The sequence below is a fragment of the Poeciliopsis prolifica genome, unplaced genomic scaffold, assembly GCF_027474105.1.
Source record: "Poeciliopsis prolifica strain line A6 unplaced genomic scaffold, Auburn_PproV2 SCAFFOLD013, whole genome shotgun sequence".
Taxonomy (NCBI): Eukaryota; Metazoa; Chordata; class Actinopteri; order Cyprinodontiformes; family Poeciliidae; genus Poeciliopsis; species Poeciliopsis prolifica.
In genome coordinates this window covers 13450419-13466630 of record NW_026562388.1, presented here as the reverse complement: position 1 = coordinate 13466630, position 16212 = coordinate 13450419, and the positions used below count along the sequence as shown (strand labels likewise).

The 16212-nt window shown below is 38.1% G+C and overlaps 2 protein-coding genes across 2 annotated transcripts in view; one reads left to right on the top strand and one right to left on the bottom strand.

Annotated features, from left to right (window-relative positions):
* The window catches only part of si:dkey-288a3.2 (protein phosphatase 1 regulatory subunit 37), a 36102-nt gene extending 32433 nt beyond the window's left edge, over positions 1–3669 (bottom strand). Inside the window, exons 1-2 of the mRNA XM_055038873.1 lie at positions 3528–3669; positions 2883–2983 (exon numbers count right to left, since the gene is read on the bottom strand). Coding sequence (XP_054894848.1) covers positions 2883–2983; positions 3528–3669 — 243 coding nt within the window. The remainder of the gene's footprint in view (positions 1–2882; positions 2984–3527) is intronic.
* Positions 3670–5171: 1502 nt separating this feature from the next.
* On the top strand, positions 5172–14696 carry vrk1 (VRK serine/threonine kinase 1). The gene is made up of 13 exons (XM_055038874.1): positions 5172–5282; positions 6726–6904; positions 7056–7111; positions 8642–8711; positions 9211–9298; positions 9624–9732; positions 10359–10451; positions 11845–11977; positions 12383–12503; positions 12595–12653; positions 12900–13069; positions 13821–13908; positions 14410–14696. The coding sequence occupies exons 2-13, from the start codon at positions 6745–6747 to the stop codon at positions 14550–14552; spliced, it is 1290 nt and encodes a 429-aa protein (XP_054894849.1). The 5' UTR covers positions 5172–5282; positions 6726–6744; the 3' UTR covers positions 14553–14696.
* The last annotated feature ends 1516 nt before the right edge of the window (positions 14697–16212 follow it).

Below are 16212 nucleotides of genomic sequence, written 5' to 3'. Positions count from 1 at the left end.
TTTTGTCCAGCACCAGTTCAAAATTGTGTTTTTTTTTAAAAAAAAAAAAAAAAATATTCCAACTGATGCACCGTTTAACATCAAGCATTAATCTCTGGGAGGGAAGATTTTATCTTGACTAATGATCTACAACAAAATAGCAAAACATTCAAACAACTGAACGTGACATATTGTTCTTCTGATGACAAACTATCTCTAAAGTGAGCTTGATTAGATTTTTTACAGAAAGATCAAACTTTTAGGTTGGAGGGTTTGAGGTAAATCTTACAGTATAACATTATATTTTTAAAACTTAAATTTGCAGTTGTGGGTGGATGGATTATTGTGGTTATTACAAGGAACCCACATATTAATTTTTCTTCTCTAACTTTTCAGCATCTTGGCTTCCATCGGTTAAACCCATCAGCATCCTTTATGCTGGTAAGTTTTATTACAAATGTGCAAAGTGGGAATTCACAAACTTTTTCTGTGAAACTTTAGAGAAGTTTCTGTTTTCAGAAGTGATCTGAAGTTATTGCAGAAACTCTGACCTTTACTGTTGTAATTGAAGCGGCTCCTGAAGTGTTTAAAACATTCCTCCGTTAAGCTCCTTCTTCATTCAGAAGCCGTCGTTTAGAGCCGGTTTGATCGGCCTAATTACTTTTTTAATCACAGAGACCGGCACTCGAGTTCACACAGTGAAATCAGAGTCAAAGCGGGGTGGCCTCCACCCCCGCTGGCTCTAACCTAATATTGTTTACCACTCTTATAAAGATGTCACCAGCAGCAGCACTGTTTTATCCACTTGCAGTATTTCAAAGAAGTGCAGAGGGCCTCGTGGGTTCTTAAAAAGCTTTAAATAGTCTTCAGCGCTGATCCTCAGGGGGATCGCCGCACGCCTTAAAAGACCTAATTTAATAAATTTGCTCTTTAGGCGTTCTTCTTTTCGATTTGCATCGTCTTATTACAGATTCATTCACATGCTAGCCTTTTTTTAGGTCTAAATATCTCCCCACTTTGTGAATGTTTAAACATACATATTTTTACTGTTTCAGGAAGACCACCTACATTTGTTTTCAATGCAGCAGGGTTCATTAGCACCTCGGCCTCTGTATGCCTAATGTTAGCGTGGCTGAGTCTCTAATTTCCCACAAATAATTCTCCTTGATCTTCAGTGAAATTTATGCAGCAGTGGAGAGGTGGAAAGCAGTGATTTATGGTAGGTTAGAATAAAGTGATTATGTACATAAAATTAATAATAAATGGCAAAGAATGTCTCAAGAAACTGGAGGGCAAAAGAGAGTGTTGCGTATGTGAATAAAGAATATTAGAGAGAGTGAAACTGAGTTTACACAAAAAAATTCTGCACACCATGGAAACTGGAAACTATTGCATTTGGGATCCGATATTTTAAGATTAATTAAATCTTTGTCTGGTAAAAATCAACAAACTTCAAGTGATGGAGATGATAAAAAGGCTGAACCCGCAAATTCTTTTGGTTTGTCAATAACATGACATTTTAAAATTTCTTTAAATTTTTAATTTAAACTATAAAAATTTCTTAAATTTTAATAGGGAGTGGTTAGGTCCCTATTTTTCCCCACTCCACTTTTTTATGAAATAATCAGGATCTCATACACATCCTCTGTCTCCTGCTTATCCAAGATCAAAAGTTTGGATAAACTCAGACGTGAGTAACACTCTTAAACTTCTTTGATGTTCAAACCAGGAGGAATTTAAACTCTCTGTAGTCAGTTCTCAATCGTCATCACATGTTCCAAAGGTCTACCATAAGCATTGATTTTCTGTATGTAAAATTATTGTAAAGATGTCTCTATTAGTTTCCATAAGAAAACAAACAACAACAAAACAATTAGATAGCTGCAGCTAAGCTCTACTCTCAGAATCCTGACTAACACTAAGCAAATTAGACTATAATGCAATTTTTTTTAACTTATTTTTATTTTTCAACACCCAAACATGCTGATCTAAATGGAGTAAACTTAGCAACACACTTACTTTGTATGAAAATTAGTATTTTCTTATAAAAATTAAGGTTTAGAATGTTCTCTTTTATATTGTTAAGTCCAAAGAAACAGATTTATGAATAGGTTTGTAAACTAACCTGACTCAGGCTGCTAGAACCAAATCATTTACATTATACAACAACATATATTCATACTCGACTTGCCTATAAAGTGTTTCTCTACCTCTGTGAATCTTAAAATCCTTTAAGTTTTAATCAAAGCTGTAGCCTACATTTGGCTGTGACAGGCTTGACTTGCGCTGGGTTATAGTGTTCCTATTGATCTGTTTTTGGAGAACTGTAATGTTGTTCCATGTTGCAGTTATTTTATGTGCAGAGTTGCTGATGCTGCTTGGAAGCAAATGTACATTTTCTTTAAACCAATATTTCACTCCGAAGCTTTGTCTCTGACAATCAGCATCAAAAGCCGCTACATGGTGAAGGCTGTTGAGCTGCATGGCTACCATCACGCCATCAAATATTATCAAATGTCAATAAGATAATGTTGTGGAAGACACATATGAGCTTCTGGAGCTTTTACACACTCACAAGACAATGACCAGATTCTGCTCCCTTAGTTACTTTTGAAAAACAGTTTATTTTAAAAGAATGTCTGTCAACCTGGGTATACATCTGTCTGTTCCATACAGCAAATTGACAAAACTCACTTTTTGATTGGGATGCTTGCTTTGATGGGGATGAGTGAATCAATGCATTTGATTAGCAGTGTTTGATTTTTTACTCTCCCTTTTAAATCTTATTGAAGCATTGGGGATGGAAATAGCTTTTGTTGCATGGGCTTTACATTGGAGTTAATTTTGAATACTCACAGTTTCACTACTGTAAACATTTACACGAAAGACATTATGCAACACACCTGGAGTTGCTGGAGGATGCTCTCTTTGGGTTGGACCTGGTGTTTACTGCAGCTCTGCTGATAAGCTCCAATTACATCCATTAGGGTGATACAGCTATCGTCTAAAGTAATAAACAACAAAATAGTTTTTTATATTTCTCAAGTCATCTAAAATGAGCTGAAAAGAAACATGTATATGTTCTGCCATAAAATACTGGTACAAAGTTCAATTTAAATGAAAACCTCATTGTTTTTGCCCTCCACTGGGATTCCACAAAGCTTAATACTTGGGCCTTGTTTTTTTTTCTCTTTAATTATGCATTAAGGTCTTCCACTTAAATTGCTTCACATGTCATTGCTATAAAAACAATGTGTGCATAATTCCTACTAAATCAAATAATTGCTTCATCTTGCAAATTCAAATTGTGTTTTTCAAAGAAATTCACAGCTGAGCGGACAGATCACAGTTGATCAGCACTGCTTGTCTTATTTCCTGACTACTTCTCCCTTTTTGATCAGGTAGCTTCACATAACTATTGCCCCTCTTCATTGCTACTTTTTTAGTAAACTGAATGTCCTTTAATTGCAACAAAGTACACAGTAATCATTCGTTCAGTCCTCCTGCAACTGTTATTCAACTACATGTGCAGTTAAACAGCAGCTCACCTGTTCTGCCTGCATCCTCTGCAAAGCCGGACACTATCTGCTCATCAGGAGGGAATGACACATGTTTCCCCCTTTTCTTTCTCTTCTGGTTTCTGTCTGGATTCTCTGTGCAGTCCTCACCACTATCACTGCAGCGTGTCATCACAGCAAGATGGGTAAAAAAAAAAAAAAAAAAAAAGCATGTAGTCAGTTTAGCTCAGTCAATGTATGAGACCAAGATGTGGGAAAGGAAAGTGAAGTTTTCCTGATTTAAAAGAGGAAGGGGGACAAACGGGAGCCCACTTCCAGCTGCTCGCCTTGCTAGATGGCACCTGGAAACAATGCACTGAAGAACCAATATATTATTCATGAGTTGTGCTCCAGGTTGCAGGTGATACTCAATATGTTCGTATCAAATGACACATTCAAAACACATAAGACTTGCAACATTTACATTGCCATTTGAATGCAGAATCCACAACATTCAGGAGATGGGCTGCAAAGGTGAAGGATTTTTTCCCCCCTATTTCATTTTGAGAAAAGCATCACACACACTGATGTCTTTTGATTTTCCACAAAGAACAACACTGAACAAAAACTCCTCTGATCTCAGAATTGCATGCTGTAATGGTAGCCATTTCTAATCTTTTATTGCTTCAGTAATATTCTTGTGTTCTACATTTTATTTTAGACGGCACAAAATACTAAGGGAAACATGAACTAAAGAGGTTAATTTGAACAGGGAAAGGAATTTGAAAAAAATATGGTAATTTCAGTAAGTGGCCCAAGGCATCATAATCACGTGTTCTTTCAAATGAAGTGAATCCACAAAACATGTTATTTTATTTTAAAATAAACTTCATACGGAACCTCTGACTGTCCAGTAAAAGTAGACGTTTTCAACTAAGCTTAAGCTGTCAGCTAAAAGGATTCACATTTAACCTCTAGAGAGGTGTATAACTCTTGGCTGACTAGTTGAAGAAAAGGTCGGCCATTCGGCTGCAAAACTGGGCCCAAATAATCTGCCCTCTATTATGGGGCACAGAAACACTTTATGGGAACAAGGCATGCACTAATTTATAATTTCTAACTTAATTAAAAAGTAGGGTTTTCAACGAAAAAATAAATTGTTTTCTTCTACATTTTTGATTAACTTTACGAGCCTGGAACTCAAGTTATAAATCGGTTTATTTTGCTGTTTTCTTGGTTGATAATGTGTCATTTTAGGTTTGAGAGCACAGCTATATTTTCTAAGTTTGATACAAATTGTGTTTAAGCATGCTAACAATCTATTTACCACATGAAGTCTTCGTCGGTAGTATTTGGTGCATCCAAAGTGGTTTTGATGTAGGACATTCAAGGCAGAATTGAATTATAGTCCAACGACTTCAAGAAAGGGAATATTTTAAAGAAATAAATCTTAATGTTTTAGAATGTATATGGGGAAATTAGTAGAATATGCATTATTTGTTGTAGGTTTTATTCGGTGAATCATGTTAATCTTCATTTATCATGTATATAAATTTAATTTTAACTCTTAAATAAAATGCGTCTTCAGTTCTTTCTGATGACTGAGGTGTATATTTTGAGTCTGAATGCAGATTTTCCGAGGTGCTTTTGTTTCCTGAACGCACCTTTACGCTCTGACAGTTACGCGGCGTGTTGGACCAACAGAAAGCTGAAGCGCCGTGACGTCGTTTCCTGAGCGGTAGTTTTGCTGCCTGTCTGTCTTCGAACAATTTTAGCCAACAATCAACTACTAAGAACACATCGAGGGTGTGTATTTCTATTTTAATCCTCGACAATTGGTGTTTCAATGGGTGGCATACACACAAGACTTCTAATTTTTAAACGGAGCGGTTGTAGTGAGTCTGCGCAATTAGCATAATGCTAACCAGTGTTTGCTTCAGTTTTGTTTTCACTGCGCCTCACAGGTAGCATTAAGTCCATTTATGTGGTTAAACAGAGGTTCGCATACACTATAAACAGAAACTGATGGCTTGTTAGAGAAGGAACATCCTTTAGTCCGTTTCAGGATCGGCGTTCGACTCTTAAACTTCTCGGATCTTTCTTAGTTTACGTGATGATATCACTGTTTATATCCGGGTTTGATCATCATTTGTTCCCCAGTGTTGAAATCTGTGCACCGAGTGGATGTGGTTTGGTTTGTAACGACTCACCCAGAATCTTCCGTTGAGATCCATCAGCCAGAATTCCTGACTCCCAATTCAATCGTGTGACTGATATAAACATAACAAAGTTGTTTGGTCGCAGAGATGGAAATGTAGACACTCGTACTGCCTCATTATCCTCCCAATGTTCCTTTCAGTTGTGCAGATTCGTCATGGTTGAAAATCTGTGAATTGGATTGTTAAAATGATATGCAGCCAAAGCATTAATGAAACACCTGTCAAGCTTAGGGCTGCTTTTCTTTTCGTGATTTTGCACCAAAGTCAGTCCTAAAACCAGAAATTTGATCTAGTTAACCATAACCATTCAATGAATATGTCATCCTCCATTTGTATTATTTATGATTTTTGTTTAAGTTCACAGCTTCACCTTCACAAATGAAATTACATTGCTCTCCCCATCCATTCAGGCAAAACCCCTAAAGCTACAAATTCATTTATATTTTTTTTTTATGCAGCAACGTCTCAGCACTTAATAATAACAGCTGAAATCAGATCTAAGGTACTCTGAATAGTGGATAGTTTATTAGTATTGTATGATTGAAATGTATTGAAATGATGGTCAGAATCAGCAATGGATTTAATGGAAATTATTTGCTGTAGTTGCAAATTGAATTGCCATTGTGGTGATGGGATGGAACTTGTTAACAACTGGTGACATCAAGATGAACAACAGAAAAATAATAATAATAAAAAAATTTCTATTACTAAGTCTGACTTTCGAACCTCCATGTTTTTATTGGGTTTTTTTGGGGGGTCCTAATTTTTACACTTTAAAAACAATTCAACAATTCAAATTGATCAATTAAAAAAATAACCTTGTGTATCATTTTTGAAAGTATTTTCAAAAATACCAGTTTCTCCATCAATAAAGCTTTTAAGTTTCAGTTTCTGGGCAGAGCTGGCCAATCAGAGCACACAAAGCTTCCTTAAATCAGTTTTTAAAAGAACAATGATTCAGTAGCAAGATACAGCCTGTGAGACCAGCTACTGGAACTTCATTCTTTAAATCTGGAATTATCTCTTACAGCGTTGACTGTCTGTTTCCGATGCCTCCTAAAGCCAAGGCAGTTGGGAAAGGAAGAGCTCCTGCTAAGCGGAAGTTGGCAGAGGAGTTCCCACCTGGAGAAGTCCTGACAGATACTGGAAAGAAGTCCTGGAAGCTGGGTGCTCCAATTGGCAAGGGGGGCTTTGGTCTCTTATACCTGGGTATGAATCCCCCAGCATTTACTTGCTTTTTATCTGGGCTTGTTTGATTTTAAACATATAAATAGGATTACATAAAAGGTTTATTCATGCATAGTTTTTTATTTTCATATGAACATCACCAACTTCTGACATTCACTCTGTTTTTCACCAGCTGATCAAAACTCCGACAAACCCGTTGGACCAGATGCTCCCTATGTCATCAAAGTGGTGAGACAGATTACAGTTGCATTGTTCAGAGGTTCCCAACATTTTTGTATGACACAAACACCTTCTAAGATACTTCCTCTGAAACAGTAAAAAAACTGAGACATCAATAGGTTGTTTTGTTTTCTGTTTGGAGAAATCTTGGATGAGGAGTAGCATATCTTTTTTCTGGAGGGAGTCCAGAGAAACATTATCACTTCAGTAGAAGTGATTTGTAGTAAAACCAGACTGTCTGCCTTATTTACTACAACAGAGTGAAATCTATTGAAGAAGCACAATAAATTGGCCCTTATTTTCTTAGTTTTGGGATATCGGTGATCAGTCTATGAAGTGAAGCTGATCTGAACCAAAGATCAGTAATTGGGTACTGGCCGGAAAACTGTAATCAGTGCACCCCTGAAATCTACAGTTGATAAATAAAAATTCTGTCTGAGAAATTACCTAATTTTAGGTGTTAAACAAACATTAGAATGATTGAATTTGAGGTAAAACTTGGAAAAAGGTTGTTTTATCAACAGATAATTTCTCGTCTCCCATCCACCAACACAGCGCTCCCTCTGTTTGAAAAATGTCTCCTTTGGGTCTTTCTGAAGCTGACAGTAAAATTTCATCCACATAGAGACAAAAACAAAATAAACCAAGAGAGGAAGATTGGACTGATAGCTCAACTTCAAAATCAGAGGAAATTGTGTGCTTTTCATATTGACAATGCATGTGGATCAATGGATGTTAACCCAACTATTAGTCAATTGTAGTTTTTTGGGAAAAAAAACTCAGAACCATGATCCTCGTATGTGGGCTTTCGAACCCTTACCGTATGGCATTTGGTTGCTACTTAACCAGTTAAATGCGGTTTAGATTGCTGGTCAAAAGTAAAACGATGTGCGTTTGATTTTCCTTGTGGTTGAAGGTAAGAATTTATTCCATATTGTCTTAATTTCAAACACTCCAGAACCTTCAGACAGAACTAGAGGAATTTTCTGCAAGTGAAAAGCAGCTTGCGTAGAGATTAGCAGCTCAGAGCCTTAAGCCAAGGTCTTTAGCTGGAAAAGAGTTAAATGCCAGGGTGAGGATGAATTACTGCTCCAAGTTTATAAGTTCTAGTATCTTATGGTTTTGTTGATAAGTAGAGGAAATGGAAGCAGCATCTGTTATGATTTGTGCTCTTTAGAGAGAGCTGAAGTAAAAGGGGAAACTTAGTTATGTAGTCTGGAAAAGTATGAAATTTCATTTGAGCATTTTCCAGACTTTCCTCCATTGTTTAATTCTCCAACCATAAAACCCACAGATTAATAATTGGCAGTTTCATTATTACAAATGTATGAACTGAATCCTGCTGCCAATTGGATATAAAATGAGTACATTTAAGAAATCTGTCCCTTCCTCCATTCAGCTCATACAGGAATATATCCCTGTGGTTTCAGTTTATTTTTCTCATCAGTAAAATTTTTATAAATTAGAACATCCTCTTTTTTTTTCTTTTTATTGGATAAATATGTAGACTAACTCTGGCAGTGGTTGATGTGTCCGTAGGAGCCGAGTGAGAACGGACCGCTCTTCTCTGAGCTGCATTTTTACATGAGAGCTGCCAAGCCGGATCTGAGTGAGTCCCATCATCATCATCATCACCATCATCATCCATCAGCTCCCAAAGCTAACCCTGTGATCAGAACACATAGCATGTCTGCAGAAGGCCAAGCAAATAAAACAAAGGCAACTTTCTTAATTAAAATCAGTGTGTTGCTGCAGAGGGTTCCTCTGAGGGAGGGGAGAGCAGAGCTCTCCTCACCCCCAGGCCGCCGCTCTGCATTTTATATAATAACAATCCAAATGTCAATCTCCCCTGACAATTAACTGCTATATTACTAAGGAAGCAAAGGTTCATCTTTTATTCATGTGGGACTCTCACGTTGTTGGTAAATATTTGTCCCAGCAGCAGATTAGCTCCCAGCCATGCTGGACAAACACCCTTCAATCACACACACCTTACAACACACAGAACTGTTATCTCATGGTGTTCCTACTGCAGTAAATCATAGTTTTCTTTGGAAGTCTGAGCAACCAGACCATCTCTAATTTAATTGTTTCCTCTTGTTGTGCAGTTCAGAACTGGTTGAAGGCTCAGAAGCTGAAACATGTGGGAGTTCCCAGGTACTGGGGCTCAGGTCTGCATACCAAAGGGGACAAAAGGTGAATTGAGGATCATTTTTTTATGTTTTACAGTATGACTGTAATCATCCTAGGATACTAGGATGGGCTTGAATCTCAAATGCTTCTACATAAAATAACTGATGAAAGAATTTAACTTCTATTGGGTTTGTTGAGGAAGCTCATTCAGTGCAATTAAACTTAGCCAAAAGTTTATGTATATATAATAAATTGAAGCAGATACTAGTTGATTAGATCACATTTCAACATTTTACACATCCGTCTACTAGTTGCAAAAGTAAGAATTATGTTTCTGTTGGGTTTTTCATCCAAGCGTCTGTTTTTTTTTTTTTTTTTTTTTTTTCAGGTACCGCTTCATGGTGATCGACAGGCTCGGGACTGACCTGCAGAAGAAGTTCGAGGAATGTGGAAAGAAATTCCCTAGAAAACTGGTCCTGCAGCTCGGTCTTCGCCTGGTGGGTCAAGTCATTCCAGTTCTTTCATTTTCCTTTTGCAGCTTCTACCGAACTCTGAATAAATGGAAAACATCTGAGGTGCTTCCACAAAACTACATAGTTTTTATACTTATAAAATGTATAAAAACATTTTTGTAGTTTTTTTTCATAAATTATAAATTTAAGTTATTTCTTTTTAAATAAATTTTTAGTTTTTATAAATTTGCAATTTATAAAAAGTATATAAAAAATAACAGCAAAGCAGTTGTCAAACATTGCTGCATACTGTTGACGTTATGTCTGGAATGTCAAAATTAGGGATCATTGCTAGCAACATGGAGAACACAGAAAACACTGACAGAAAAATCTCCCACGTGAAATCCAGATCAAAAAGGAAAGATTAATATGCTGAACATCTAGTAAGAAGAAAAACTAGGAGAAATATCTTAGAACTGTAGCTTGAAGACCTAGCCAACCAGCACCCAAGAAGGAATTTAAAATTTAAAGGTCTCTGTGGTGAACCAAATCACCCAGTTATCCACCATAGTAGTGAATGTCTGCTTGTGAAGGAAATTCCAGTTCAAACACTGAAATTCAGATTCATGCAGCGCTCGTCATCTCCTCATCCTCCCTGTTTCACTGTTTAGCTAGACACTCTGGAGTTCATCCATGAGCACGAGTACGTGCACGCCGACATCAAAGCATCAAACCTGCTTCTGAGTCACAAAGATCCCAACCAGGTCAGTACCAATGAAACCAGCACACTGTGGGTTAAAGATCAGAAATGTTCTTTGTTGATGAGAATTAGTGTTTTCTCTGACCGCAGAGATGATTATGTTTATGTGTGTGTATCTGTGTTTTTTTTATTGTTAGACACTCAAACTGCTTCATTAGACTCAATTAAAGCCTGCAGAGCTTGTGTGTGTGTGAGATTAAAAGGAAACAGCTTTGAGATTTTTCCAGCAAACAAGGTGGGGGTGGGGGCAAATATTTAATTTGGAGATTAATAATGTATCAGTGGTGTTGTTATTAAAGAGCTATTTATAAATGACAATTTAAAAATCAGCCCTGCGGGATTTCAGCATCATGTAGAGTGGCTGTTTTTAGATTTTTTTTTCAATGCTCTTAAAGCTCCCTTTTCTGAGCTACAGGGTTTTCACACAGCTTCTTTATTAAAACCCAAACAGACTCAAAGTTTCTGATATCTGCTGCTATTTATGTCGATCTCTGAAGAAGATAGAGTCATCTCTTCTTTCTGCTTTCTAACAGATAGAAATTGACCATTTTTGTCACCAAAAGTCTTGAATTTTCACCACAGTTTCTTGGTTTCAGTTTCTCATCTTGTTTTTTGAGAACTGACCATAGGATTACCTCGCTGGGGTCAGAATTTGAAAATTTTGCATGACCATACTTGTGTTTCCATTCACAATACAATTGCTCAATTGGACTTTTCAAAAATAAATTAGCTTTATGGAAATGCACCAATCTCGAAAAAACTCCTGTGTTTTGAAGAAAAGTTTTGCCGTCAAGATGAGGTGGTCTTTTTTTGGTCATATCAAAATGTAATTATTTTCCAAAACTGCATTGAAAGTAGATTTTTGAACGTCTCGCTAGTGACATGATCAACAACCGGATGTTTCCATTGGCACAAACCATGAAGAAGAAATCAGAAATCAAATCATAAAGTAGTTGGATGATGATGGCGTGGCATGTTTTTTTAAAATGACTTATGTGAACAAACTTATTCAGATGTGGTTGTAATTACGGTTATTTAATGGAAAAATTACAATTGCAAAATTGTGTTTTTTTGACATTAGTGGAGTATCACCAAAGTTTTACGCACAATTGAAAGGCAAGTTATCAACCTTTTTTTTTCTTTTAATTTGTTATTGCCAAATTTTGAGGAGTCTATATTAATTGTTCCTAAGAATTAATATAGATTCATCAGGACTTAATAAAAATCTTCCCGTGTCTGTTTCTTGTTGTAATTTGACTGTTTTGTCCAACCTGGAGGAAACTGTACAACACTATCTCATCATGCATCACACCAAGTTTTCTTCAGCTTCTTCTTAACGTCCGACTACACTCCTTAGTCTATAAGGTGTGTAAAAGAACGTATGCGCCGTCTTGCAGGTTTACCTGGTCGATTACGGGCTGGCATACAGGTACGCACCTGACGGCGTCCTCAAGGAGTACAAAGAAGATCCAAAGAAATGTCACGATGGAACCATTGAGTTCACCAGCATCGACGCCCACAAAGGAGCATGTAGGTCCAAATGATACAATCTGGTTGATTCAATGTTTTTAGATTAGCCTTTTCTTTCACGCAGTAAGATGAAATTATTTCTCTGTTAATCTCGACCAATCTTGGTAAGGAATCTCAACGGTGTTGTATGCTCAGTAGTGATAATAACATAAAAAATGGCTTGCGCAGTGTTATTACTTTTATGGATCAGTGATGTGGTGAGTGAGGGGTTGATATGTCCAAGCCTGTGTGTTAAAGTCGGAAGATGCTCAGGAATTAGATTTATATTGATTTTATGATGGGAAAACAAAGTAAATAAGGGGATTTAAACAGTGTCTTATTATATCAGAGTGGACTTATCGTATTCCTTTCAGCTGTTCCCGGTGTGATTGAACTTGCTGTGTTTCTTTTTTCTTTTGGCTGCAGCTCCCTCCAGGCGCAGCGACCTGCAGATCCTCGGTTTCTGCATGGTCCAGTGGCTCTGTGGTCAGCTCCCCTGGGAGGACCGTCTACAGGACCCGCTATATGTCAGAGACTCCAAGATCAGGTGGGACTTGGGGCAAAATCCAGGCTGCAGCTGGAATTGTTTGGCTTTCTCCAAATATCCTAAAAATGCATTAAATGTTTTCCCCTCACAGGAGTCAGGAAGACATCTCTGGTTTTCTGTCCAAGTGTTTCCCCCCTCAAGAAAAAACAGGTGAGAAGAAAACTGAAGGTTAACTCTTTATTCCAGTTTTAAAAGGCAACCAGGTGCTAAAATGCAACAGCAGTTGTAATTTTAGGTCACTTGTTTTATTAAGACAGGAAATTGGTGTTTTTGTGTTGGCGGTCTCCTCTTTAAGGCGGAACCATTTGATCTTCTTCCTTCTGTCATAATGTATCTGAACATGATCATTTATATGGCTGTATAATTGAGGCTGATGCAGGTGTGCTCATGTTCTAGAAGAAATCCAGAAGTTCATGGAGGAAGTGAAGTCTCTAGGCTACAAAGACACACCGCCGTACAAGAAGCTGCGATCCATCCTGCAAAACGGGCTGAAGAGCATCCAGGCGAAAGATGACGGCCAGCTGGAGTTCACACCTGTCAGCAGAGTGAGAACACCTCCTGCCAAGGTCAGCACACACACACACACACACACACGCATACACTACACACATTCTGAAACTTTCAGAAATCGGTTCGTAATCAGTTGGATAGCCGTTTGCATTTTAAATGAGTTCCTTGGAGTCACATAAAACTCATCTTGATCCAGTTTATTTATTTATTTTTTCCACTTTTTTTTTTTTTTTTATGCCGCTGCCATTGTTCTGTGCTCTTTGTTTCTGTGCCACGTTTGCTCTTTGTGCATATGGAAGATACCACCAGGGACCAACGTTTCAAGCCAAAAGGTTGCCGGGTCTCTGCGCTGGTTATTGTATGTAATTATCCTGCCAATCTGTTCACCTCAGCGGGCGCCGCGTGGCCATCATTAGGCATCAAAATGCAGCAGTAGATAAAGGGGAGGAGGAATGATGGAGAGAAATGGTTGGTGGGAGAAAGTCGTCTTTCATAGATGTTAGTCTCTGACTGAGACTATCAGTGGTTCTTCTTTCAGCCTCTTCAACTGGAGCTGCAGCTCTCTACCTGGGCCACATTGATGTTGCCTTCTGAACCGCGAGACTTAAACTGGAGATGTTTCTGGTATTTTAATGGCCAGAAAAAAGAAGTAGAGATTTGTAGCAGTGCAATTACACAGCAGAAGACATACTGATTAATATTTTCCTTCAGCAATGAAAATTTTTACACAATAAAATAAAAGACAGACATTCTGAATAAGCTAAAGAACAGATCACATTGTATTATTTTAATTTCTGACTTTGAAAGATGACCAAGAGGAAGAAAGCAGCAGACAAAACAGAGGACAACGACGAAGGAAATTCTGTCAAGAAAAGGAAGTCCTCAAAGGAAAAAGGTGAGATTCCAACAACATACGTGTAGGGTTTGCTGACTTATCACGGCATAAGGTTTTCATATCGATCGATATCGATAATTATTGACTAGTTTTTATTCTAAATACCTGAAATATAACCAAATTGGTAAGATGACTTTTTCTGTTTCAGTCAAAATATCCTCTGAAGTTGTTTCACTCATTCTCTTGTTTTACGTCTCGCTGTTATTTTTATAATTAAGAAGTTATGAGGCACAGTGGCAAAAACATGAAACTGCTGCTGTGCTTGTTGCTCAGCAGGTTGTTGCTAGGTAACCAAAGGGTGAGTGAGTTTGTTGATACCACCAACCGTGCTTAACTGGTTGTGCAGCTAAAGCCTTTTCTCTGCCTACATCTGTTGGTACTGCTCACGTTTTATCGTGATACATATTGTTATTGATCTGCTGCGTGTATTGTTCATGGCTTTTTACTGCTGGTTGAGTCGATCCTGTTCAGTGAATTATGGAGCTGATTTTCCTCTTGCAGAGGTCAATGGAAAAGAGGAAAGTTCCAAAGCTGCTCCCAGAGCTCGAAAGGGTGACAAGAAATCCAAACTGGTGGACATGGCAACCCAGACGTCACCTGGACTTGCCCGGCAGACCAGAGGAAGAAAGAAAGTTGACTCCTAAATGTTCATCTGTTTCTACACTCCTCCTCCTTTGTCTTTCTGTTTCTGCTGCTTCTTAAACGTTTTTTTTTTGTAGTAATATTCTGAAAAATGTTTGTGCCTGAGTGAAGCCACAGTTGTTGAAATAAAGAGGAACTTAAACTAATATTTTTGTAATTTCAGCCTCTGCTACACTAATTTATCAGTTATTTTTCAATTTCTGACGGAATTTATCTTTATAAGGAGCATAACTCGTTTTCTTGAAATTTCTGTGATATTTCACTGATTTTCTGCACATTGAAAGCTTTTATATTGCGCTCTGTTTAGCTTATTGACAGTAGTAGTGCACATTAAACAGCCTGGCTGTAAGAGCCCTATTTAACACCCAAATCCTTGTAAGGTGTTATGTCCTGCAGAGGTGCTGATTAAAATTTAGAGATAAAATATGGGAAATTCTTCATGTTTATTGGGTTACTGGAGAAAATGCTGGATGGCCCATGCAAAGACTTGGTCAGCCTCATCAGGACTTAATAAAATGTCTCATTAAGCAGCTGATGGACATTTTCGTGAAGTTTAGCCCAAACCAAGTTGATGTTATTATAACAGCAGCATATATGCCTGCTAATTTCCAGAAAGATTAGATAGATTTTAGTTAATTCTAGATATTACTTGTTTTTAATTAATAATGAAAATATATATTCTTGATTTAAATGTTACAGTCCAGCACCCAGATCAGTGCTTTGTAAAGACATACCAACACTGCGGCTCCAATGAAGTCGTTACCTCAGAGACGGGGCGATGCAGGAATCTTAAATCTCCTTGTTTGTGCGCCTTAGATTTCCCCAGAAGATGTCAGAAACTCAAGTCAGATGATCAGAGTTCTGTTCTCCATCACGAGTGCTGAGCTCTCACGTTAACACTTCACATTTGAGATGTTTCTGACAAGCTGTCCATTTCCTCCTCATCTGTTTCCTGTCTTCAGCTCTCTCATTAACTCCCAACAGGCTTCCTCCCTGCGGAGGAAGACATCTCCACTAATGTTGGTGGTGTGAGGGGCCTCGGGGGGGGGGGGCTGGTGGCTAGCTATTGATTGTTGCAGCCTCCTCAGGAGTAAAGAGCCTCTCCAGTCCCCTCCCACACTTTGACCTCAGGGGTGTCACAGCCGTGGGCCCACAGCAGGGGGCAGCAGTACATAATGACAGTAAATTGATGTTGCAGGGCGTGGGGGGGTGCAGGGATGAAAAAGGGCCCGGCTAATTCGTTGCAGGGGTCTTACCTGAGCATCCTCTGCGGTCCTGAGCCTCGCAGCAGTCGACTAACCGCTGCTCTCATAATATGGAAGCCGACCGTCCCCAGGCCAGAACTCAATAGCAGTTTCCCCAAACGCAGGGTTTCTGTGTTTGTGACAATTGTCAGTGTTTTCTGTGGTGGTGGGGGTCCAAAACTTAAAGACAAAGAACTGTTGGAATGTTCAGGGCCAACACTTTGGACATGGATGTAATCTCATGAATATCTCCTGGTTTAAAATCAACTAGAGTTGCTAATCAAATACATTGATCATCAGTGTGTCTGCCTTTCACTCACTCAGCAGACTAAGATTTTATACACATTTTATACCCCTTTAATTATTATGGAAATAGTTTCCAACACTGCTGCAGATCTACAATGCAGTCAGTAAGAAT

Bases quoted from the DNA above. Each gene is read 5' to 3' on its own strand.
- vrk1 (XM_055038874.1), top strand. From the start codon at position 6,745: ATGCCTCCTAAAGCCAAGGCAGTTGGGAAAGGAAGAGCTCCTGCTAAG. The intron at 6,905-7,055 runs GTATGAATCCCC...GTTTTTCACCAG, and splicing joins CTTTGGTCTCTTATACCTGG to CTGATCAAAACTCCGACAAA. The intron at 11,978-12,382 runs GTAGGTCCAAAT...TTTTGGCTGCAG, and splicing joins CGACGCCCACAAAGGAGCAT to CTCCCTCCAGGCGCAGCGAC.